Raw genomic sequence first — 26,712 nt, forward strand, 5'->3', positions numbered from 1 at the left:
TCCTCTGGACAAATCTTCCCAAGAAAAGCCTGGCAGATGCTGAGGGATGCCATGGGGAACGGCTTCAAGGCACACACTCGTCCCTCCGGATTCGCTAGACTTAGGGGCACAGGAAAATCCACTAATAACATAAACAGCACGTTTTTACCTGAGAGGAAACCTCTCTAGGAATCTCTCGGTCCTCCAGGGCAACTCTGTGGACAACGTCCGATAGACACTGACCATAGAATTGTACTGGAGCAGCTACAAAGGCCTAGCGGAGTGTTCTCTCCAGGAATCTCTTCTCGGTCCTTCCGTTAAACTTCATTAAAGTTGACCATAGACTTGCTCTGGAGGACTGAGATATTCCTAGAGAGAACATATTAAATCCGTGAATAATCAAATCCACAAATATGGAGGGATGTGTGTGTGTGTGTGTATAGAGAGAGAGTGACTTGAAGGCACACAACAACAATGGAAAACTTGCCCAAAGGCACTGCAAGTCGTTTCTGACTTTGGGCAACTCTTAAGGCAAACCTATCATGGGGTTTTCTTGGCAGGTTTCTTCAGAGGGGGTTTGCCATTGCCATCCTCTGAGGCTGAGAGAGTGTGACTTGCCCAGGGTCGCCCATTGGTAACAACTCTCAGCCTCAGAGGATGGCAATGGCAAACCCCCTCTGAAGAAACCTGCCAAGAAAACCCCATGATAGGTTTGCCTTAAGAGTCGCCCAAAGTGGCTTTGGGCAAGTCACAGTCTCTCGGCCGGAGGGGAAGACAAGGACAAACCTCCCCTGAACAAAGCTTCCCAAGAATACCCCACAAAAGGGTCGCCGTAAGTCAGAAACTACCTGAATGCGCAATAGCAACAACAGATGTATGTATAGATAAAGATACAGTTGGCCCTTCTTATACACTGATTTTTTATACACGGATTCAAGCATCCACGGTTTGAAAATGTTCCAAAAAAGTATAAATTTACCTTGATTTTCCATTTTTTTATAAGGGACATCATTTTGCTCTGTCATTATGTTTAATGGGACTTGAGCATACACGGATTTTGTTATACACGGGGGATCTTGGAACCAAACCTCAGCGTATAACAAGGGTCCACTGTATATATAGTAACCCACATAGATAGTGGTTATTGGGAGGGGTGTTCATGTAACCTTCCATTTGCTACGCTTCTTGTGAGGCTATCCTTCAGCCACAGCCGGGGACTGTGTCTCTTTTACATATATATTGCTTTCAGCCAGCCTCTAGATACAGCAGTGCAACAATACACTTTTTAAACTGGTTTGCAATTTGTTTCGCTGCCATGCCTTTAAAAATCCCATTAAAGGTTTGAGCAAGGAGCACAAAATATTCAAGCTGTGAAGTGGAGGACCTGGATGGCTCAGAAAACATTAAGCAGGAACAGTTCAGGTGGCTTGGGCCTGTGCCTCAGGGAATCTCACCCGCAAGCATCTCGCTTGCCCCAGGACATGAAACTTAGATTTATCTCTCACTGCTAAGACATAAATCTCCCAACGGAGCGTTCCATTATTCCTTAAGTGACCTACAACAGAGAACGTCGTATGTCAGTGAACTCCAGAAAACACTGCATTCCTTTCCATACACATCTGCAACCAAATCCTTACTTCTTCATCAACAGCAGGTCCAAATACACATTTCAATGAATTTATTGAAATTTCACAGACCAGAAAAACATGATCAATGTAGGAGGAGGAATCCAAGCAAAGGACCTTCCTCTGACCTACACCCAACAAAAGTTGGGAGAGCTTTTGCCTCTGTGTAGAAAAAAGCAAGTCTTTCATGCTACTCTGGAGTGGAAGAGGCTCCCCTGCATCTCAGCACTGGAGCAACGGGAATCCCATTAAAAGGAAAGAGACTGGACTCCTGCTCAGAGCCCAATGGTGTAGGAGCGTCCTGTGGAGTTGTGGATGACCGAACACATGGGGGAGACGACAGCCCACTCATACCACACTTTCTTGGAGGTGCTGCAACGCCAGAAGGCCACCTGGATGCGTTCACCTGCCTGGATATTCATGGGTTGCTGTGGGAAGAAGACTGTTATTAGTAGAGAGACTATTCACTGGCCAAGAATAAACCAACCCAACACACCTGATGAGCCACAAGCTTCTTTCCTATTAATAGCAGAAACCCTAGTAATAGTGTTCCCACAAGGATGGGGTCACACTCCCCTGAAGACACAGGTTTGCAGTTTGGGGTACTCTTGGACTCAGCTTTGACCCTGGAGGCCCAGCAATGTTTTCACACATTTAAAACTTGTACGCCAGCTGCACCCGTTCCTTGAGAAGCCAGATTTGGCCACAGTGGTGCATGCCTTGCTTACATCCCGTTTGGACTGCTGTAAGGGGCTCTACATGGGGCTGCCTTTGAAAAGTGTTTGGAAAATTCAGCTGGCTCAAAGAGCCACTGCCAGGCTGCTAACGGGGCAGATTACAGAGACCATACAAGGCCCCTGTTGAAACAGCTTCATTGGCTGCCAGTCTGTTTCCGGGCACAATTCCAGGTCCTGGTTATTACCTACAAAGCCCTCCATGGCTCAGGTCCACACTATTTGGCAGACCGTTTCTCCTGGCATGAACCAGCCTGGACTCTGAGATCCTCTGCAGAAGCCCTTCTCTCTGTCCCAACATCATCACAAACTCGGTTGGTGGGGAGGCGAAGGAGGGCCTTCTTGGTGGCTGCCCTTCCTAGGCTCTGGGACTCCCTGATCTCCCAGGGAAGAGATCAGGACGGCTCCCTCCTTGATGGCCTTCCGGCGGCAGGTGAAGACCTACCTGTTCACACAGGCCTTGAAGGAATTGCTATAAGGACAGACTGGGATGTTGGACCAGTTTAAAAATTCTTTTTAATGTACTTAAAAAAATGTTTTAAATAAAATAAAAATAAATAAATAAAAATAGCTGCATCCCAGAGACATCTTAGCAATAGCAATAGCAATTACATTTCTTAACTCAGCACTCTCTAAGCAGTTTACAATCTGGAAGCCAACTGTCCCCAACAATCTGGGTACTCATTTTACCGACCTATGAAAGGATGGAAGGCTGAGTCAACCTGAGAGCCCTGGGATCGAACTAAGCAGACCTTTCCTTGCCCTTGACATTTTATAAATTAAAAAAAATTAAAAAGACAATTATAATTATACAATTGTTATTTTGTTCTGCTTTTTCTGCCCCAGCCTGCCTTGTTTTTATCACCCATGTGAAAACTAGTTTATAAGAAGAACCCGAACATTCCAAACAACTGACTCAGTAGAAACGGAGGCGGGGGAAGCACAATAAAAAGCCAAAAACAAAAGACAGATATGCAGAAGACATAGCAGGAGGAATGGAAGGGAAAGACATGGCAACAGTTGGGATGAGGGGAACAAACATAGCTGCCATTGACTTAGAAGAGAATATCATGAACCTGGAATACTCTTCCCAACCCTCTGAAGGCAGGGGAATACAAAGGCACACTGCAGTTGCTTTCGTTTGCTGGGTGAAAAATCCTTACTTCCCAGAATATAACTACCAATGCAAAACAGAGTGTACAGCAAGAAGGATTTAAGAAAGCCCTCACCTTGATGGGGAAAAAAATAGGGAACCACGAAAACATGCCTGGTGAGTGAGTCTCAGGCCGAATACCTAGAAGAGGAAAAGGAAGAAAACATGAAGGGCCCATTTTGCACCATCAGAACTATTTCCTCTGCTCTTCTTCCTCAACCTGAAAGCTTCATTTCTTCCCATTCAACTTACTGAGAGTGATGTCACCATATAATGTGGTCTCAAAGTAGCCAGCAAAACCATGAAGCACTGTGTTCACATCGACTTGGAACTCTAGCGTCTGGTAGCGGTTGTTGTCTTTAACAGGACCTGGATGAGGGAAAAGGCATGAAAGGGAGTGATCAGCCAATACATGATCCTCTAAGGATGGCAAGGAGACATATCAATGGGGGGGAAAAACCCTTCCTCTTTGGAGGACTGGAGGATGTTCCTACTTTCTGTAAGGTGTGTAAACACAGGTTTTGTGGTGAAGGCAGTGGCTTTCAAAGGAGCAGCTGGAAGTCTGCCCTACCCAAAGATGTAGTTATTCCAAATCCTACCCTCATAGAATTGTACATGTGGTTGGCTCCACCACAGTGCTTTTCCTACCTAGGCTGGGGTGTCTAAAGGTGAAGCAGGCTTTCGGAGGTGCTAACTGGTGGAAGTTGTGAAGCCGAACAACGTAAGGCATTTCGAACTGAGCCTGGAGAAGAGAATGACAGGAACAAAAGAAAACATAATAAAGACATAATTCTAAAATCCACTTTTCTCACTTAGGGAAAAACCTCTAATGACAAAGAACATCAGGTTAAAGGTTTACAATTCTTTTCTTCCCTTAAGATTCCACTAGTGTGGGAAAATATAGCACAACAATACCTGCTTATAGAATAATTTAAAAGAAGCCTATCTTTTTTTCAACCACTGATTCACAGACTGGAACTGGTGAATTTGGAGCAGTGTGATTCAATTCGCTGATCTATTGTTATGGTCTGTTTCACTTCACACTCAAGGTCTTCATTCTGACTCCTTTACAAACGCATTAATGCCAAGGTTTTCGTACAAGCTATTGATCTGCAAGTACTCCCAAGCTGGGTACCGTGTGGAATTTGGATGAAGAACAGCCCATTCTAATCATCTTTCATTTTGCTTGTTGAAAAACACGCTTCATAGATCTTAGAGCTGCACATCTAGGCTTCAAATAGTCTTGACAGCATATAAGCAATGCCTGGTGAAGCATCAGAATTGTAATCAGTGAGAGGAAAGGGCAAGTTGGGCCAAGGACCAGCAATTGGCATGCACAGATCTTTCCGAAAGAGGATCAGTTTTGCAATGTATAATTACATTGTTCTCCTTTGATGGGTTTGCTTTAGTTTTCAACAACACCAAGTACACTGATGGTGCTATAACACATAAGTGATAACAGCAACATATTTACTTCATTTGCATGATTCATATCAGTCTTTGCCAACCCGATGGCCTACAGATGTTTTGGACTGCATAGCCACTGCAGTCCAATGCATGTACGACAGGTATCTGGCTCAAAAAGCCAATTTATAGATAGAGATGATAAAAACCAGGGTAACAAAGTACAGACTAAACACTCAGCTGAAATTTTAAGTTTTTGCAATGCAAGAAATTCGGGGACTGAAGGTAAAGTACAAATTGTCTCAAAATAATTTGCCAATCAAAAGTAAAAAAAATAAAATAAACATGACAGAATCTACTCTTTTTAACATGTTAATAAGCAACCTTATGAGTCATAAGTGGTTTTAAAGTGAATTCAGTAGACAGAAAATCTGTCAGATAAATCCATCCCAGCATTTCAACTTCACTGTCCTCGGCAGTTACCTAAAACCAAACAGTCACAATCTGACTGTGTGCTGCGTAGTTCTATGAATAAGGGCAGGACTAAGAAAAAACTTTAAAACTGCATACAGTAGCTCTTCTGCTTATTAGAACCTAAAGGTCTGTCTGAGTGAATTTATGACAAGAATCCATTATTTTGGGGAAAACTTTTATAGAGTTGAGACATTTAAAATCTGAGTTAAAACCAATATTTGTTTTTGTAAAAAATTAACAATGAGTCGGTGTGGTGTAGTGGTTTGAGCGCTGGACAACGACTATGGAGATCAGGGTTTGAACTGCCACTCAGCCATGGAAATCCACTGGGTAACCTTGGGCAAGTCCCACTTTCTCAGCCTCAGAGGAAGGCAAAGACAAAAAACCCCTCCGAATAAATCTTGCCAAGAAAACCCCGTGACGCATTCATCTTAGGGTTGCCATAAATCAAAAACAACCTGAGAAAGAAAAACAGCAACAAAAACAGACAGAACACTTTTGGTGGATTAGAATTTTCTTTGTACAAGTTTGCAGCAGTAACTGGATTAGTGTTTCAAATGTTGCTTTCCCTGAATTTAAATGCTGGATCTCCCAGCCTTGCAAACCAAGTTTTATATATATCTGAAAACACACTATTTTAAGGATTTTAAAAACTGTGATATGCATCATTTTTATTCAGTATTTGTAACTGGGAATAGTTTCCTTTTCCATCTGTTATTTTTAGGGATCATATGGGATCCTGCTTTTCCTGAGCAAACAACCATGATTTCTCTTTAGCCTTGCTCCACAGAGTTGTGGGGATGTCATGCAATAAACAGTGCGCAGTGGAAACCTCACCTCAGGATCACGGTCTTTCTCCCGACAGGCACGAACTTCGTTGTAGAGCTTTGAGGATGAGATTGGGCCCAGGAAGGAGGTATATCCACAGGGAATGCTGACACCCCCCTCTGTGTAAGGGGAAAAGGGACCAGGCAGTTAGAATTGTATGAGCTCAGCTTTAGAGTCCAGGACTTTGTAGCTCCATTTGTAAGACATTTAAATATTTGAAGAAGAAAATTCTATTTGTAATCATTGTCTAAATAAGCAGTACCTGTAATATTCCAAAGAAGATCATTTTATGCCACTCCAAATTAGTCATGCACATTTTAGGTTTCTAGTGTAACAACATGCATTTCAATCTATAAAGTATACTATTAAAGGTATCAAATTTTTTGTATTTTTTTCAAAAATTTGTTTTCCCCAAAAAACACTAGTTCCCTCCCCTGCCATCGGTTCAGAAGTCCCAGAAATTACACATCTCTACTCTGTCCTGTGTAAGGGCTCCCTCTGCTGTGCGTCTTGCTCTGCCCTCACCTTTGAGACAGTGCTCTGCCCCATCCAGACATTCGGGGGAGAGCTCATTGTCGGCAAATGACCCTAACAGTTCTGACACCATGAGGTCGGCTTTCTCCGGAGCCTCCCATTCCCTCATGTCACAGGAAACCACTGTCACCTGGGAACCCCACTCCTCATACTGCCAGCTCTCCAGCCTGCAGGGAAACAGAGGGAGACAGCAGTCAGGATCCAGGGGCCAATCTCTCCATCTTGAGCAAGGCTTTTCCCTCCAAAGGTTTTAATGCACTTAAAAAAAATTAGATTAACCCTAAACACAACCACAAACAGATTTTATACTTATATCTAAAACATGCATATATACAAATAACAACAAAACAAACTTAGCTAAATTACTAAACAAAAACAGACACTACTGACTCCCCCTTCTTGATGGCTATATACCACTATTATTATACTTCCTTATATAATATATATTTTTACAATATACAAACTGTTTATTTTAGAAAACCTAGAGCTGATTTATATCCCCAAGTCCCAATCTTTCTTAAAATTGTTCATAGATTTTTCTTAGATCAACATTGTCAATTTCAGCAAGTTCAACATCTTCATCAATCAGTCTTCCTGTGTTGGGTTTTAACACATTGTAATGTCTGGAGCAGTTTATGCCCTCATTTCAATCTAGCAAAAAACATTACTGAGACATAAGGACAAAGGCAATGACAACCAAGGATGCAACTATTTCTATACTTTTCCTTCTCTTTCTCTTTGCAGATACCTCCCATCCAATCCCTAGTGTCTGCATTTCCTGAGAGACAGGCCAGGTGGGAATGGGTAACATGACTGTTTGAAATACCCCTGTTCCTTTTAAAAAAGAGGCATCCAACTCTCTACCAGCTGTTTCATCCCAAACAAACCTTGGGAAAAGCAGCTAGGAACTGAAGGAACATCTACACAGGAGTGAAAAGATGCATTGCTGGGCATCAGTTCCCAAAAGCAGTCAGGGACATTTCAGGTGCCTACCCACCCTCACTGCTGCCTCTTTGGCTCCAAAACAAGGAAGACTTGTAAAAAAATATGCATGTTTATGTCCAGTTTAAACTAATGTGAAATACAAGGGGAAAGAGAATGGACAAGAACCTAATGGAATCCCAAAGCCTACCTTTTGCGTCTCCTGCTTTGCTACTAAAGGATATTTATACTTCCCAAGTTAAATAAAAGTGGCAGGAATGGCATATTCACACGTTAAAAATATCTAACCTAATCAGCGAAACATCAGAGATTCCCCTGCCATCTCCCATTTTGTTTCTTCCTTGGGGAGTGTTTTCTCTGAGGTGGCAAGATGCAATGACCCGCAGTGATGCCATCCCATACTTTCTGGTTATCAGCTGGTAACCATGGAGATCACGCAGTTACTTCAAAGGTGTGAACTTTTATCCTTAAGATTCAATAGTTGGCTCTCCTGGGGCTGTCGCCTAGCAGCAGCCATTCTGCCAGGCTGAAAGAGCTGGAGAAATGGCACTGCTTTAACTGCCCTGGCTCAAGGCTATGGCGTTCTGGGAGTTGGAGTTTGTTGTGGGGCCCAGAGCGGAGCTCCACTCTGGGCCCACAACAAACTCCAACTCCCAGAATGCCATAGCCTTGAGCCAGGGCAGTTAAAGCGGTGCCAAACCACGTTATTTCTCCAGTGTGGATGCAGCCCCTGTGAATTGTTTCTAGCCCAGCTGATCAAGATAACCATAACTGAAACCTGAATGTGCTTTTTTCTTCCTCGCCCCTGTTCTTCCTTTCCTCCTTATGTGTCACATCTTGAAAATCTAATTGTAAGCCTGAGAGTAGGGGCTATCTTGCTATTGATGCCCGGAAGCTACTATGAGAAACTTTCCCCCTCTTTGGAGTAAATCAAGCTTCTCCAGTCCAGTACCCTCCTGATATGATGGACTACGATTCTCAGCTTTCCAGATGATGGGGACTGTAGACCAGCATACATGGTAGGTGCTAAATTGAGGCAAAATGGGTTAAAGACAGGTAAAAATGCTATAAATACAGGGATACCTCAGTTAACAGAACAGATATGTTCCTTATTTAACAGAATATTTTATACAGAGGCAGAAATAACATGGAATGAATAAAGAGGTTAAAAGTAGTTCAATATGTTTCAGTAAACTTGTTATTCAAAAATGTACAATATGCGCATGTGAATAGTGACAACTAGGTCAGGTAAGCCTTGCATAAGTAAGGAAGACAATTTTGAAGATTCTAGACCATTTGAAAGCTTCTTCCAAAATGAATGCAGGGATGGCTTCTTTTTCACCAGCCCCCCTCTTCTTATGATTACCATTTTGGAGGCTATGTTTTTTTATATGCTGGCGGTAGCTAGCGAAAAAAGATACCTGCTCTCCTCTTTTCTCTCTTGCTGCTCAAGTAAGGAATTCAGTAAGGAATTCTGCAGGCTGTTGCTGTTTACCTTGCCTCTTGCCAGCAGGCACATACAGCTACATCAGGATCAGTTAAAAGAGAACCCCATTCTTTCCCAACTTAAGCTTTATTGCATTGTTCACTGCAGACCCTCTTCTGCAACCCTCCTTTTTCATCCTTGCCATGTAGCTGCTGCTAAAAAATACTTCCAACTAGGCAGATGAGGAGGAGGGGAAAGGAAGGGCTGGGGTGAGAATAAAAACACTTTGTAAAGAGGGCCTTCTTTGGCTGAGGTTTTGTTAACTGGGGTATGCCTGTGAATAAATATGTTTCCATTTGGCACAAATCCTAGACATTTCCTCACCTATGCCATTTTCAGCTACCTTTGCTCACAGAGACAGACAAAGGCTTTGAGTGGATTTCCAACCATCTTGTCACAAAGCAGTACCCACAGAACGTTCCTTTCATTTCTTTCCTACTTAGAAAGCTATGCATGAGGGAAAAGAACTATGAGGGCCAGAAATTACTCACGTCACTACAGCATTGGGGTTTTTCTCTACGGCGTAAATCTTGATGTGCCGGTTGGCCTGTCGGGCAGCTCGCAGAGAAGCATTCACAAGGGGCCCCCGGCCTGCCCCCAGAACCATCACAACCCTGAAGACCAAGGGAGTGAGGGGAAAACAAGGAGAGAAAGGAAGAAGACACTGAAGGGGATAAAATCAACATGGCGTTTTTGAAAGCTTGTTTTCAAGCTGAGCTGGAACCTGCTGAGAGCAACACTGCTAAAATTCACAACCCAGCTGGAGAGTTATAGCTGTGTACCCAGAAAATATATCAGCACTTGCCATAAACTAAGCTCATCTACATATTGCAAACAAAAAGTACTGATAATGGGTTGCCTCACCATATGCAGATGGGCCCCAGTTTATTGCAAATGCTGATGTGCTTAATGTGCATCATAAAGGAAGGTGATTACTTACTTCAAATCTGTAACCATTCCACCTAGGCTGTACTTAACCACAGGCTAGAGTTATTTCATTTTAGCAATCACACACTATTATGTACAGTAATTTGTTTTACTTTTAAATGCATGTGCCTTTTAATATATGAAAATAACTAGAACAAATAATGAAGGTGTAAGGAATGTGCTTTGCCATGTTAAGAGGAGTCAGTAGTCTTACATACCTTTTCAGTCTTACTAAAAGGTTTACTTAAAGAAAAGTCCCACTGTATTCAAGAGAGCTAATTTCAATTAAAGTGTGTACAGGAGGAAGAATCCACATCTTCTCAATGAGAGGAGATGGAAGACTACAGACTCCTCTTAACATGACAACGTGCATTCCCTGCACCTTCATTATTTGTTCTAGTTATTTTCATATATTAAAAGGCACATGCATTTAAAAGTAAAACAAATTACATAATTAAAAACAGGAAAATTGGAATACTTTTATCAATAAAAGTGTTTTGCTGGATGGGCTCAACAGCAGTTCCTGGAAAAAGACAGTGTAAAACAGTCTGGGAAATTAGTATTCTACATTTTCCTGAGTAAATATGAATGATAGAGAGTGTCCATTTTATTAGTTAAGAGGCAACTAAACAGCAGTCATTTAGTTCTCATTAGGGTTACATTACAAGGTGCAGAAGCACGAAGTACCATACTAATTTGGCAAGCAAAAAAGCAGATGCCAAAAGATGTTTCTGAAATCTTGTAATCCATTTCCCAGGATCCTTTGAAAGCAGCCAGTCAGGGTTACAAGGCAATATGTACTCACTGGACATTGGTTTCTTTTTCTTCCTCAGGCACACGGTCTAGCAGGCACTTGTATATAGCCTGAAGGGGAAAAAAGAGCAGGTTGGAGTATGTTTGCAGAATGTGGCTTTTCCGAGCCATCTACATGTTTTAATAATCCCTGCAAAGAAATCCAAAAGGACTGTCTTGTTAGGCTTGGTGTTCCAAAGGAGTTCTGGGAAATGTCTCATTCCCTGTGAGAGTGAGCAGCACATGGGCTGCTGTGATACCTGGGTTAAAACGGAATTGCATTTTCCCAGATTAAAGGTATAAATGGGAATGGGAAGCATGGAGTCTTTAGGTGTCTTCTGGACTGCTGCCACACTGCAGAATTACTGCAGTTTGACACTGCTTTAACTGTCATAGCTCCATCCTATAGAATCCTGGTATTTGTAGTTTGTTGTGGCAACAGAGTTCTCTGACAAGAGAAGACTAAATCTCTCACAAAACTACAATTTCCAGAATTCCAGAGTACTGACCCATGGCAGTTAAAGCAGTGCCAAACTGTGGTAATTCTGCAGTGCAGAAGCAGCCTTGGTTTCTCTTTCTTCTCTGAAGCTTATTTTCTATTTGCACAGTTCTGTCTTCATGGACTCTATCTTGTGAGAAATTCATGCTTTGATATGCAATAGGATAGGCGTTTAGCTACACGTTGCTATTTTCCTCTGACACGCTGCTCTCAAACTGTTCTCTGTGTCTTTGTATATAATAATCCTACTACCTTGGAAGCAATGCATGTGCTGGTTATTCTAATAAGCCTTAAAACTAAATCTAATACTTTCCTGGCATCTTGGCTCACTGCTACTTGAAGCTTGACTGGACCGGGGCGGGGGGGCGCAATAAGGATTTGGGTTGTTTCCTTGTTCCTTTGCACCCTGGTCATCTCATAAGATCTGGGTGTCCCCTGACTCAGACCAAATTGGATAAGAAAAAGACAGTAGTAGTGCAACTCCGTTTCAGGTTCGTGACTGAGTTTGAAAACCAGCCTTGCTAGGACTGGAGAACTGGGAGCAGTGGTGACTGGCTTGGGTAGCTACAGTGAGCTGGCATCTGCCACAGTCAGATGGGATTTGGAATCCTTGTCAGTATGTTGGCCAAATGGTAGCAGCTGAAAGAGTTAATTTGTACCAGCAACTTTCTTTTGATACTCTTTGTATCAGTTTGCAGTTTGAGGCTGGGAAAAGGTATGGAACCTTGGAGGAGAGGTGAATTTTCTCTATTATTAACCAGCTTGCACAGTTCTCATAGCTATTGAGGGAAGATGGGTCACATTTGCACACTTTGATTTTCTTTGCTTGTGCATGATATAATCCCAGGAAGCCCATTTTTCTACTAGCCTTGACCTGGACGGGGTGCAACCCAGTTCAAGGAACCCAAACAGCCAGCTATGGGGAATTTGATTACCAGCTTTGGGGGGGGATATGGGTAGAATTAGTTGTTTTGGCCCATATTTCTGCCATTGGTTGTAAGGGGATGCTGGACCCCATCAGCAAAAGGGCTGGAATGCTTCTCTGCTGGGTACCATCTGCTGCAGCATTTACCACCAAGAAAGCTTATGCTATAGCAATAACATGGCAGCCTTTGGCACTGAATGAACTCCTGGGGAGACCTGGAACTACATCCATTTTTGGAATGGAACAACAGCCTCTTTAAATTTCCCCCTTTTCTATTCCTGGGTAATGCAGATTGGGTCTCTTTTATCTGGAGTTACAAAATCAAAAATACTAAGAAAAAACATAAATCTTTTTTTAATTGGTGGCTAAGATAGTGACAGCTTTGCTTTCTGATAGTTCAATGTACGCAAACTTTGTTTCATGCACAAGATTATTAAAAATATTGTACAAAACTACCTTCAGTCTATATGTATAAGATATATATGAAACACAGATAAATTTCCCGTTTAGACTCAGGTCTCATCTCCAATATATTTCATTATGTATGTATATGCAAATAAAACTATACCAAAATCCAAAACACTTCTGGTCACAGCATTTTGGATAAGGGAGATTCAGCCTGTATTTTCAATTTCCTTCAAATATCCATCGAATTAAAAAAGTATCAGCCCCATCTGTCTAGTATCTCCTTCTCCACACACACACACACTCCTTGCTTTCCCCCTTGTATCCTCTCTACTCATGCTTACTTGGCCTATGCTTTTTTTGTAATGCACCCACAACCCTTAGCTGACCTATGCCCCTCTCCTCATACACCCACAACTGATGCTTCCTGCCCCTCTCTCAGAGACCCTAGATTCGCCACAGCAAGCCTGATCTGCCCTTTTGCCAATACACACTCACCTGTTGGTACTGGGAGTATTTAATGGGATCCTTCTCAAATACTTCATAAGTCTGGGACTCCAAGTTGTCCATCAAGGGCTACAAAGAGAGAACATCAAGAAGGATATGTGGCAAAGAAAGGGCTGGAGGTAGGAAGGCCTGAGGGAAAAATATTGTGAGGAATTTGCATAACACACTGCAATGTTAGAATCCACCTTGCCTGATCTCATGCTCAAAATTGATCGAATATTATTCCCATTTCACAGATGGGAAAGAAAGGCTGAACGAAGTGAGTTGGCCAAGTTCTGCATGTTCATAACAGAAGATGGCCTCAAACCCAAACCTCAACAGAAAGTAGACTTACCTGCAAAGGTGACTGGAGGTAGTCTTCATAGCCCTTTGCAAAGAGCTCATAAGCAGAAGGAGGTGGGCGATTCTGGCTGAGATATTCTAGGTACTGTAGGTAGGAGCAGAACTCCTTCTCTGGGTGATGATGGGCACCTGTGATGATGAACTGTACCTCAAGCTGGGAAGTGGCAGAAGAAAAGAGATCAACCCAAGCTAAGATTCTCCCCTGTGACCCACTACCAATAGTATTATTATTATTTTTACTTTCATGACACCATGTTATTGTGTGCCTTTAAGTCATTTCTAACCTATGGTGATCCCAAGGTAAATCTATCACAGGGCTTTCTTGGCGAGATTTGTTCATAGGGGTTTGATCCTGCCCTCCTCTGGAGATGGAGAGAGTGACTTGTCCAAGGCCACCCAGTGGGTTTCCATGGCCAAGCAGGGATTCAAATCCTGGCTTCCACACTTGTAGTTCAACATTCAAACCACTACACCACAAGGGCAATCCCCTGCTTCCATTGTGCTGAACAAAGAACCAGTCCGACAGGTCCTGCCCAAGGGGCTTACAAGCTAAAAGCAGACACATGGAAACAACTAAAAATGGAGAGGAAAACAGAGGCAGGAATAAACAAGCAAAGACTACAAGATTAGCTGAATTACACGTACTTTAACATATTTACACCTTACAATACTGTACTAGGGCAAATCTCTCTGATGTATTTCATGGTTCCTTGCCTCAACCTCACAGATCACAAGTTATTCGGGTGTTAGTTGCCAGGCAGCTGTTCTATTCATGCTTCTTTTTTTGACAGACAGATATAACTCCCTCTTTTTAAGAGGATTTAATTTATTAAAATCACTTTGGGCCGTAGCCCAGACTTCTCCAGCACTGTTCTGCCTTTTAGGAAAAAATACATTTCTTTCCAGACATGGGTAATAACTTCCTAGAAGGGGAGATTCCTGCTCTCTATGATAGCCAGAGATGTTCCAGAAAAAGAGGGGAAGAATCCATGTACTTATTTATTTTAAACATTTCTGTCCAACTTCGAATATCCTTGGGGAGGGCCTTCATTCCATTCTCCCAGTGTCACGGGTGCATTTGGTGAGGATACAGGAACATTGTGCTGACCTTCATGGGAGGCTTGGTTGGCTTCTTCTCTATTCTCTTTCCATCAACAGGAAACAGCCTTTTTATTTAGCCAGGCATTTTGCTCTTAACTTAGGCTGCATCCACACTGCAGATATAATCCAGTTTGACACTATTTTAACTGCCATGGCTCAATGCCATGGAATTCTGGGAACTGTAGTTTGTTGTGGCACCAGAGCTCTTGACAGAGAAGGCTAAGTATCTCACAACACTACAGTTCCCAGAATTCCATAACACTGAGCCATGGCAGTTAAAGTGGTGTCAAACTGATTATATCTGCAGTGAAGATGCAGCCTTAATGTGGCAAAAGGATATTTTAATGGATTATGTTATGCTTTTATTCTTTTACTACATTTCAATGTGTTTTGAAGTTGTTTCAATGTAGTGTTTTTAACTATTTAATAGTTTTCAGATATATTTGGTTTCTTATTGTAAGCCACCTGGAGTCCCATATTGGGGGGAAAGTGGGATAATAAATAAAAAGAGAAATTAAATAAAAACAAGATATTCTGTCTCTGTAATTACTCTCCCTCTCAATGTGTCTTACAAACCACTGGGTAAAACATTATTAAAATACTGTACAAGTCAATGTTCTCATTTATAACGTATTTATATCCAGCCCTATATCATGAGATCATAGGACAGTGTAGCACTAAATTGTATATAAATAGACTGAAACAATTTAGAGCAACAGAAATCATTTAAATGGATTAAAATATATGAAACACATCAGTAAATTAAAATAGATTAAAGAAGTTAAAACAACATAGAACCATGCGCATAAGGATTTCCAAATGAATGAATGAGACCACAAAGACTTTAGTAAACAGACATTTTTACTCAGCACCCAAATGAGGCCAGTGTTAGTTCCTATATCCCAGGGAAGGACATCACTGAAGAAGTCATGCCACTGGTCCTCATCAGTACAATCATCCTCAATGATGGATATGACCACAAGCTTCAGGCAGGAGCAACTGAGTATAGGTTGTCCTTCAGACGGGCTCTTCCTGAACTATTCAGGCCAGGGGTGGTACTTTATGTGGCCCTTCAAGGACATTTTTATGGCCCTCAACACCTCTAGAATCCTCAGATCAAGCCCTTTCTGGCTGTGTTATTGTTGCATGGTTCCAGGGGCAACAATTTACCTTTTCAATAGACTGCAAGCACAATAGGTTGTGCTGCCAATCCCATTTTTGAGAACTAGAAATGGACATTTGGCTACTTCAGTTTTTTCTTTCATTTTTGGTAGTCCATGTGGCCGTCAGAGGGTCCCAAGGCATAAAATTATCCCCAAACATCCCACGGTTGTCTACCCTGATTTAAGCCTTTAATGGTTGCATTGAATCAAACAGGCCACCAACGTAACTAGTACGGAATGGATATAAGATGTATAAATAAAGTGGGCTCTTCCCATCTGTGGGCTTGCCATCTGCGAACTGGAGCATCTGTGGATAAGCCCACCCTGTTTTCCTCGTTGGCAGTGCATGCACACAGCTGCACCGATATGATCATGCGCATGTTGCACCACTGTTGAAAAGAATGGGACTTGAGGTCCCACAGAATTTGCCATCCATGGGGGCGGGGCATCTGGAACAGAACCACCACAGATACAAAGGGCTTGTACCTAGCCCCTAACCATAGATGCCCCATAATGTCTCCACAGAAAGCGCAGAATCAAGAAGCATTCCCAAATGGCATATCTTCAGGGAGCATGCAACCTTTATCTGGCACTAACTGTAAACCATCATCCAGATAAGCAAATATCCTAATTCATTTTTGTGCGACAACAACTGTCACACAAAGAATTATGGCACAATCCCTATATCTGCAGGAATTATCATGTTAGTACAAAACCACAGATAGTACCAAACTCTGTTGAAATGAATTATTATTATAGTTTATTTATATAGAGCTGTAGATTTACACAGCTGAAATGAATGATTTCCAGTGGAAGCATATCATAGAATCGTGCTGGAGGAACTAGAATTCTCTCTAGGAATCTCTAAGTCCTCCAACACAACTCTATGGTCACCTTCCAGCAGAAGTACAGTGGTACCCCGGGATACGAATGCACCGCCTTACGAAATTCCCGGGTTACGAAAAAAAATAATTTAAAAAAACTGTTCCGCGTTACGAAAGTTTTTTCGGGTTACGAAAAAACTTTTGGTGCTTTTCGGCGCGATTTCACACCAAATCGCGGCTTTTCCCCATTAGCGCCTATGGCAATTCGGCTTGCGAAAGTCTTCCGGGTTACGAAAAGGGCAGCGGAACGAATTAATTTCGTAACCCGGGGGACCACTGTATATCATAAAATCACGCTGGATGACTTAGAAAATGTCAAGAGAGAATATATTATCTCAGATGCAGGTTATCAGTCCTGCAGATGTGGTGGGTCTTACTGTCGTTCCAAATTAAAAACCATGAAAAGCAGAGGCCCATTTATACTACACAATTATATTGTTACATTTCACTTTAACTGTCATGGTAACATCCTATGGAATCCTGGAATATTTAAAAATCTGAGCCAGAGAGTGCTAGTGTCTCACCAAACTGCAAGCCCCAGGTTTCCATAGGATCGAACCATGGCAGTTAAAGTGAAATAATACTGTGACTGGGCTCCTCGTAGACAAGATGGCTCAAGAGACAAGGCTCAAGGTGCAAGGCAAGGAAGAGGCTGACCTTAAGGAGGCGAAAGATCAGGCGCTGATGCATTTTGGAAAGAACAGGGAAACCTTTCTTATTGGTCAAGAAGATGTTGGTGGGTAGTATGGCAGCTTTGATGGGTTCTCCCAGCCAACGGTCAATGACGTGATTGGATGGTAGGTCAGGGCCCACTTCTAGGGCTGACGAAAAAGGACAAAAGAAAAAAGAGTTGTCAAAAGGAAAGGAGAGGGGCCAGTCTACCCACAACAAGGCTGTTATGGAAGTGTGAGTCCCCCGGCCCTGATCTTGGTGTTCTCAGTTTTGGCCTAGCAGCACTCACCTACAGCAACACGCTTGTTGTAGTCACACAGTGTCCGGAAGTTATGCCACCTATGAAAATAAGAAGCTAATTTGGACACACTGGAAGACAGGAAATACCGGACACAAGGGGCCCATACAGACAGGCCAAAATAAAGCTGCTTCAGGTCACTTTGGAGGTATGCTGTTTAAATTATGCATGCATCCTAAGAGGCTGGAACCGTCACCAAAGCCACGCTCCAGTCCTAAGGAGGCTGCACACATTGGCCAACCCTAATTTACTAAATGCCATTTCTTCTGTCAGTGTTTTAAGCTTGGAGCTGGACGAGGCAGAGGTACATTTATGGACTCAACAAATGCTGTCTGCTCATTGCAACTACCCAGACAACCTAAAGAGCCTGACTCTACTACCCAACGGTTCCTATGATCTAAAAGTCTGCCCAGGTCCCAGCTGCCATCACTCACCACTGCCAGGTCTTCTCCTCGCCTGCACACTCTTCTTCCACCCCCTGTATGGTCTCATTTTCAATCACATCATCCCGCAAATCTTCCGGGGCCAGCAATGGCACTCGTATCCAGAACTGTGGAAGAGGAAACAGAGAAAAGGAACACAGAGGGTAAGGCAAAGGAGGAACTTTTAGTATGCATCTGAAGCTGGACCCTGCACTGGACTGAAAATTAACCTGTGTATATTTTTGAAGGATTTCTTTTGCATCTCCTGGCACAACCTCAATAGCAAAGAATTAGAACGAGGAAGGGATTCTGCTCAGTTGACGATTCTAGCGTTTGATCCCATTGTAGATGAGAAATTAAGGGCTGACCACAGAAAGAAAGGGTCCTGGACATGATGGAATACCCAATAAAATTTATTTCAGGTGACTCTGCCTGGTGGGCTCTAGATAGGTTGGACTACAATACCCATAATCCTACAACAAGCTAACTTAAGTGGAGGAATTCTGAATTTGTATTAAGCTTTGTATGGATTTTGGAATATTTTTCTCTTAATCAATTTGCCTAATAAACCAAACAGGAAAGACTGCAGAGTTTTGTTAATGTTACAAGACCTACAGTATCTTGTACAAAATTGCAGAACCCATTACTCTGTAACCTGATGCTCCCATCTACTTGATGAACCTATCTGTACATTCGTGGTTTGGGAACAATTACATGGAATATGGTGTCTATTCAGAGCAAGAGGTTTTGTGCATATTCTGTGATGCTCAACATGGGTGGGGTTAGAAACATTTTGTCAGACATACCATTGATGTATGATGCCCAGTGTTGATGTGGTTACACAGAACACGTGCCAGGTTAGGGTTGTCTGCCTGTGTCAGGGGGAGGAGGAATGCTGGGAGCCCCAAGTATGCCCCAAAATTCAGTTCCTCCAACATGGCCTGCAAAAAACAGAGAAATACAGGTATTGATATATAAATGCACAAATAATAAAACCCAACTTTTATTTCATCTGAGACATTTTTGAAAATTTCAGCTGAGCATTATAGCCAGATTGGATCCAGACTCATCCATACCCCAAGGAAATTCACCAATACCAGTTGGATCTCAGTTAATCGGGACAAACTTCAGACCCCTTGTTTAGTTAGAGTACTGCTAAGTCTGGATCTGCCTAAACAAAGCAGGACAATGTTTAGAAAGGATGAAGATGTTACAGCTTCTATATTTCTATACCACCAAGGATAATAGGATACAGACTAAGAAGATTATAAACAGTGTGGCAAGTATTTTTTTTTTGCCTTCATTAGCACTTTCCTCTTTGTAAATGCACCCAGCTGGTCACTACCAAAGCAATGTCCACAGGTCAAATACAGCAAGGACACAATTTCCTCCTCTCATAAGCAACATAACCAAATATGTCCATCATGCAAGATCAAGATTTTACAACCCTTCACTTGCCAAGTTCACTTACCGCCTCTGAATTCCTGCGAACATTCTCCACATTGGAATCAGCTCGGATCCATGGGGACAGTTTGCCTACAATCAGTGTGTTCCAGTCTATCGAGGGAAAGATGTTGATGGATTAGAAAAAGCAAAACTTCATTTGGGGCAAAGCAGTTACAGCCCAGAGCTAGGCTGAAAATATGGCATGGCCTTTCAATCAAAACAGTAGTCATTTAAAAAAAATTTATCGTTTATGTTTTGGACAAGAAAATAAGAATGTATGCAAAAAGATTCTAAAGGTGTATCTACACTGTAGTAATAATACAGTTTTGACATCACTTTAAGTGTTGTAGCTCCATCCTATGGAATCATGGGTTTTGTAGCTTTACAAGGTCTGTGGCTTTCTCTGGCAGAGTTATGGTGCCTCACAAAATTACAAATCCCAGGACTGAAAATCAACATGTGTATATTTTTGAAGGATTTCTTTTGCATCTCCTGGCACAACCTCAATAGCAAAGAATTAGAACCAGGAAGGGATTCTGCTCAGTTGACAATTCTAGCGTTTGATCCCATTGTAGATGAGAAATTAGGATGTAGCCATAGCAGTTACAGAAGGGGCAACCGGCATTATTTCTGCAGTTTATTTCTGGCACCCTGGGTTACACCCACACAACTGAGAAATTCCATTCTCCACAGATATTGATCCAGCTCCACTCTTTGTAGTGGGGAGAATTTGTTTGGCTAGCATTCCCTTGCCAGGATTAAGCAGGAGTGTCTTATTTTATTTTCCGTGTATTCCTTCTTTCCAAGCCTCTGAGAATGGAAGAGAAAACACCACCGTGCTTTTTACAAGTAAATTAATCCATAAATTCTTGTTCTGGGATCAGTAAAAGCAGTGGGTTCTCACCTCTCCCTGAGAGAAGCAAGTCAGAACGGGTTTGTGGACCTGGCCTTTTTTTAGCTGGTTCCTGGAAAAACTCCCTCTTATACCGGGGATGGAAAATGGGCATGCAGAGGAAATCAAACCTGTTAAAAAGATATAAGAGAAAGTAGGAAGAAAAAGGATGGATTAAGATCCTTTTGTGACAATATTAAAAGCGAATACTGCATACTCTCCAACATTTCAGAGATGAAAACCAGGACAGATGTGGCCAAGCAACTGAGGAAGAACACACAAGCCAGGAGAGGCTGAAGCAGTTTACTTCTGCCTGGGCTGACTGGGAAGGGCAAGGTTGTGCCCCCCTCCTACCCTCCCTGGTAAGTTAATTCAGTGCAAATTCCTTTTGTACTTTGAATTAAGTGTGCAGCACCTGAAGTAAGCCAAGGTCAAAGCAAGAAAGTGGGAGGAGAAAAGAGAAGCCTGGACAATTTAAAAGCAGGTGAAAAGATGGGATGACAGAGGATTGATCATGACAGTCCCTACCCAATCAGGACAGTGAGAGGATATGTCATTGAGTCCCAACAATATCATGAGCTGTGTTTGTTTGGCATACACAAAAGGGGTTTCTCTGTAATTCCATGTGGATTCTGTAAAGGAAGCCTACCTCACCTACTCTGTGATGGCCTTCTTCTCTATTTAAGGCCATTTATTTTCAATATATATTTGACTTATTGGGTTGTGAAACCTCCAATACATCAGATTATGTTTTTCACTGGTTGTCTCTCCTCTCTTTTGTCACTAAATACTTTGTGTGTTATTATTTAATAGGCTGATTAAATGGTAATCCACCCTGACCACTTCTAATAGTGGAAAGATGAGATAAAAATACTTTGAATCAATAAAATAATCTGCTGGTAGGGTTTTTTTTAATGTTTAACTACTCATCAGTTAATTAAACAATCAATCAAGTAAAAAAATAGAATTTATCAGTACAGATTATGCGGATGTCCCTTTATTCCCCACGCCCCCATTCAATGATCTTCATTGGGATAATAGTCAAGATGATCTCTGCTGAATTCTTAAGGATTTCTACAGATAATTTTTTTTTTTTGTAAATGGCTACTAGCTTAAGCAAGAATTACCTCCAGAGATCTATGGAAATTTTCACCTGCTGGTAAAGTTAATTTCTGCTTTTCTCCCCCCCCCCCCCCCCCCCATCCAAGCCATCATTATACAATAACACTTCATGCATCTGATACACACCAAGATAGCACATGCCATAATAAATCAGTCTTTAACACACCAAAAGACTCTTGATTGTTTTCACTGTACCAGACTAATACAACTAATCTTCTGAAAACTCTTACCATACATTTCTGGTCTAACTCCATTATGAATCCCAACTACCATGTTTTCCCATGACATTCTTGCAAACATTCTTGCAAACAAGCTTGTAAAATGTGGACTAGACAAGGTAACTGTTACATGGATTTGTAACTGGTTGACCGGCCGAAGCCAAAGGGTGCTCAACAATGGCTCCTTTTCATCCTGGAGAGAAGTGACCAGTGGGGTCCCACAGGGCTCTGTCCTGGGGCCAGTGCTATTCAACATCTTTATCAGTGACCTGGATGACAGAATTGGGGGCATACTTATCAAATTAGCAGATGACACCAAATTAGGAGGAATAGCTAATACCCCAGAGGACAGGATCAAGATTCAAAATGACCTGAATAGACTAGAAAGCTGGGCCAAAGCTAACAAAATGAAATTCAACACGGAGAAATGTAAGGTATTGCACTTAGGGCGGAAAAATAAAATGCACAAATATAGGATGGGGGACACCTGGCTGAATGAAACTACGTGTGAAAGGGATCTAGGAGTCCAAGTAGACCACAAGTTGAACATGAGTGTGATGCGGCAGCTAAAAAGGCCAATGCAATTTTAGGCTGCATCAATAATAGTGTCTAGATCAAGAGAAGTAGTAGTGCCACTGTATTCTGCTTTGGTCAGGCCCCACCTAGAATATTGTGTCCAGTTCTGGGCACCACAATTCAAAAAGGACATTGAGAAACTGGAGCGTGTCCAAAGGAGGGCGACAAAAATGGTGAAGGGTCTGGAAACCATGCCCTATGAGGAACGACTTAGGGAGCTGGGGATGTTTAGCCTGGAGAAAAGAAGGTTAAGAGGTGATATGATAGCCCTGTTTAAATATTTGAAGGGATGTCATATTGAGGAGGGAACAAGCTTGTTTTCTGCTGCTCCAGAGAATAGAATCCGGAACAATGGATGCAAGCTGCAGGAAAAGAGATTCCACCTCAACATTAGGAGGAACTTCCTGACAGTAAGGGCTGTTTGACAGTGGAACAAACTCCCTTGGAGGGTGAGAGAGTCTCCTTCCTTGGAGGTCTTTAAACAGAGGCTGGATGGCCATCTGTCAGGGATGCTTTGATTTGGATTTCCTGCATGGCAGGGGGTTGGACTGGATGGCCCTAGTGGTCTCTTCCAACTCTACAATTCTATTCTATTCTACCATAAACCCATTAGATTAATGGGAAATGGGGAAGTCAACAGTTTTGTAAATTCCATTTATCACATTGATCTACTCCACATGAGGCTAACAACTGGATTTAGTGAGCAGTCTAGTAACTCTGGGTGCCTACTTTGCAAGGCTGACGTAGTGATGGGCCTCTTCTACAACCCAGAAGGGATTTTGCAGTAGTTCTTTCAAACACTGCATCTGCACTGCCATGGCTTTAAATGCCATGCTGAAAGCTGTGGGATTTGGAGGTTTTATGGTTTTTTGAGATATTTAGCCTTCTGTCAAAGAGCTCTGCTGTCACAACAGAATTCCATAGCACTGAACCATGGCAGTTAAAGCAGTGTCATACTGCACTATTCTGCATTGCAGATGCAGTCAAAGTTGTTCTCAAATGAATGGGAGATTCTCAGAACTGGTCCCTATCCCTTTAGAATTTCAGTACCAGCCAAGCTCTCATTCATCTTTGAACAGCTACAAGAGGAGCAGTAATAAAATCAGGGAAAAAAAGTTCTCTGCCCCTGTACAAACATGCACCTGCCAGCCATGCCTACTTGGTGTTTTCTATGAGTTATGTGACTACAAACAGGAGCAGAAATAGTTATTCCTGTTGGTGGAGCAGAGTTTCAGCAACATTGCCATCTTATAACGTTGTCTCTCCAAGGAACCTAAAACACGTTTTCTTTAAAAGCAAAGGGGTGCAATGGGAAAAGGACCAATTTGATTCTGAGACCACTAACCTTGTCCTAGAATGAGAGGAAAAGGCAAGCACATGTAACAGAAAAGGTCTATCACATCGACATGCATAATTGTGTTTGGCAGACTAGTCAAGTATTCTATTTTCAAAATTCCATTGCAGATTGTAGGACTCTTCTTCTGGTTATCATCACTCCAACAAAGCTCAAAACACAAGGTAGCTACTTCCATCATGAATGTTTTTGAAAATACATAGAAAGGTTACACAGTCTCAACCCAGTTTGCTCTTGCTGGCACCAAGATTCATAAACTAAGACTCTTGAGGCACTTCCCCAGAGGCAGCCATGCATCTCTTGCTGGAGAGAGAGAAGCAGGAAGGTGTCAGTGAACTCACAGTCGGCTTGCAGGTCTCTTCACAGTAATCTGAACAGCCACTTTTGGGAACAGATGCAGGAATATATTGGCCTTTGTGCTGATCTAGCAAGGTTGGATCAGCCCACATTTTAGCAGATGCTTTTGTTGTTGTAGTGTGTCTTCAAGTCATTTCTGACTTACAATGATCCTAAGGTGAACCTATCAAGGGGTTGTCTTGGTAACATTTATTTAGAGGATGTTTGCCATTGCCTTCCCCTGAGGATCCTTCCTACCCTGGCGTCATTGCTGTTCATGCTCCTTTGTGAGAGAGCGGTAACAGGAGAAATCAAGCAGAGTTGTCAGCATAGGGCCCAAACAGACAGGTCAAAATAAAACTGCTTCGGTTCACTTTGGAGGTATGCTGTTTAAATGACACACGCATCTTAAGAGGCCAGAAGCTGCACCAAAGCTGCGCTCCAGTCCTTAAGACTAGAGTGTGGCTTTGGCATGGCATCCAGCCTCTTAGGACTGATGCATCATTTAAATAGCATATGTCCAAAGTGACCTGAAGCAACTTTATTTTAGCCTCTGTTTGGGCCCATAGTTTGCAGGAAAGTTCTTCCACAGAATAAGGCACATTTCTCCATTAGTATATCAGCCGTTGTATTCAGTATGTCAGCCAATGTATTCCCCACCTCCAGATGTGGGAGCTGGACAGCGAAGAAAGTGGATAGGAAGAAAACCAATTCATTTGAGATGTGGTGCTGGAGAAGACAAATAAATGGATCCTAGAACATATCAACCTCAAAATTTCCCTGGAAGCAAAGATGATAAAACTGGGGCTGTTGTGCTTTGGTCAAAGTTTTCTGTGGGTTTTTTGAGCTATGTGGCCACGTTCTGGAAGAATTTATGCCTGACGTTTGCCTGCATCTGTGGCTGGCATCTTCAGAGGGTGGTGCCATGGAAATGTGTGGGGTATGTATACCTGTGGAGCCCTTGTTTGGGAGGAAGGGGTTTACACCGCCCTCTGAAGACGCCAGCCACAGATGCAGGCAAAACGTTGGGAACGTGGCTATACAGCCAAAAAAACCCCACAGAAAGCTATGGACGCTGGCCGTGAAAACCTTCCTTTGACTTCACGTCGTACTTTGGTCACATAATGGGAAGGTGTAGATTGCTGGAAAAGACAATAATGCTAGCAAAAGTGGAAGGAAGTAGAAAGAGAGGAAGGCCGCATGCTAGATAGATGGACTCTATTAAGACGCTCACAGGTTTGAATTTGCAGGACCTAAGCAAAGCAGAGGAGGACAGAGAGTCTTAGAGATGCCTCATCCATACGGTCACCACGGGTCAGGATCAACCTGAGGGCACTTGACCACAAACAACGAGGGCATCTGAACTGGTCATTCTGAGTGGAAAAACAGTCGGCACATCAGTGAAATATCGTAGAATAGAGGTGAGGATTAGTCAGCCTTCCAAACAGCAACAAAACAAACGTCAGAGGAAGGAACTGGCAAACCCACTCTAAGGATTCCTTGCCTAAGAAAACCCTGTGAAATTTGTGCGGTCGCTGCCTTCAGATGACAAGCAAATTGTATGGCATCTACACTGAAGAGTTAATACAGTTTGACACCACTTGAACTGACGCGGCTCAAAGAATCACAGAGTTGGAAGAGACCCCAAGAAGGGCCCTGATCCAGTCCAGCCCCCTTCTGCCATGCAGGAACTCTCCATCAAAGCATCCCATCGACAGATGGCCATCCAGCCTCTGCCTCCCAGGAAGGAGCGTGTTCCACTGTTGCCAGGAAGCTCCTCCTAAAGTTGAGGTGGAATCTCTTTTCCTGGAGCTTGCATCCATTGCTCCATTGGGTCCTGTTCTCTGGAGCAGCAGAAAACAAGCTTGCTCCCTCCTCAGTATGACTTCCCTTCAAGTATTTAAACAGGGCTCTCATATCACCTCTTAACCTTCTCTTCTCCAGGCTTAACATCCCCAGCTCCCTCAGTCTCCCCTCATAGGGCTTCATGGTTTCCAGGCCCTTCACCATCTCAGTCGCCCTCCTTTGGACTTGCCCCAGTTAAAGGGGTGTCAAGCCGCATTATTTCTGCAGTGCAGATGCACCAAACACACATCCCTCCTGAGCCTTCCTTGTGGAGCCTTTTGAGTCCTTAAGAGGCAGAGCGACGTTTTCCCAGCAGCCCAGTCCTACTACTGCCCTCACCTGAGGTCAAAGTTCAGGGGTTATAACCTCCCCTGAGGGTCAGAGGTCACCGCGAGACTCACTGAAATTTGAGAAAGGGCCTAAAATGCGCGAAAGGGGCCTAAATAAAGGCGACTCGAACCCTCCTGAGGCAGAGGTCAGGGGTCATAGGTCACGGGGGGCCACGTGGTTTCCCTCACCCCTGTCGCGCCACCGCTCCGAGAGTGCCAGCCACTTCCGGGACACAACTCAGGTCCCTGCCGCAAGAGACGCGAGCGGCCGCCGCTCCCGGTCCGGGTCCGACCGCTGAGGCCGCCGCTGCTGCTGCTGCCGCCATCGCCGCCGCCATGTCCCGCCACACAGAGGATCCAGAGCCGGGGTGTCCACGCCCACTTTGTCTTTTGGACCAATCAGCGTCCGCGTTTCAAACTCCGCAGCCAATCATAGGTCGCCTTTCATAGCCTGCCACACAGAGGAGCCAGGGCCGGGGCTCCCACGCCCACTTCTTC

General features: G+C 43.1%; 1 protein-coding gene across 2 annotated transcripts; it reads right to left on the minus strand.

Annotated features, from left to right (window-relative positions):
* Positions 1-1,642: 1,642 nt before the first annotated feature.
* On the minus strand, positions 1,643-26,567 carry LOC149304194 (protein arginine N-methyltransferase 5-like). Of its 2 annotated transcripts, none has more exons than XM_089479801.1 (17): positions 26,404-26,567; positions 20,447-20,565; positions 19,568-19,653; positions 18,903-19,037; positions 18,109-18,224; positions 17,666-17,715; positions 17,362-17,525; positions 13,549-13,710; positions 13,206-13,283; positions 10,892-10,950; positions 9,651-9,773; positions 6,723-6,898; positions 6,207-6,316; positions 4,140-4,233; positions 3,744-3,860; positions 3,568-3,632; positions 1,643-2,032 (listed from the first exon to the last, which is right to left on the minus strand). In XM_089479801.1, exons 1-17 carry the CDS (start codon positions 26,550-26,552, stop codon positions 1,880-1,882), a joined length of 1,956 nt encoding a protein of 651 aa, XP_089335927.1. In that variant the 5' UTR covers positions 26,553-26,567; the 3' UTR covers positions 1,643-1,879. The 2 variants fall into 2 exon arrangements, with proteins under 2 accessions (XP_089335927.1, XP_089335928.1); XM_089479802.1 differs by lacking the exon at positions 26,404-26,567 and adding an exon at positions 26,225-26,318.
* Positions 26,568-26,712: the final 145 nt, after the last annotated feature.

This window comes from Sceloporus occidentalis, unplaced genomic scaffold, assembly GCF_023333645.1.
Source record: "Sceloporus occidentalis isolate IW3139 unplaced genomic scaffold, rSceOcc1.0.p SCAF_14, whole genome shotgun sequence".
NCBI classification, from domain to species: Eukaryota; Metazoa; Chordata; class Lepidosauria; order Squamata; family Phrynosomatidae; genus Sceloporus; species Sceloporus occidentalis.

Bases quoted from the DNA above. Each gene is read 5' to 3' on its own strand.
- LOC149304194 (XM_089479801.1), bottom strand. From the start codon at position 26,552: ATGGCGGCGGCGATGGCGGCAGCAGCAGCAGCGGCGGCCTCAGCGGTC. The intron at 19,654-20,446 runs GTGAGAACCCAC...TTCCCTCGATAG, and splicing joins CTTGCTTCTCTCAGGGAGAG to ACTGGAACACACTGATTGTA. The intron at 13,284-13,548 runs GTAAGTCTACTT...CTCTCTTTGTAG, and splicing joins ACCTCCAGTCACCTTTGCAG to CCCTTGATGGACAACTTGGA.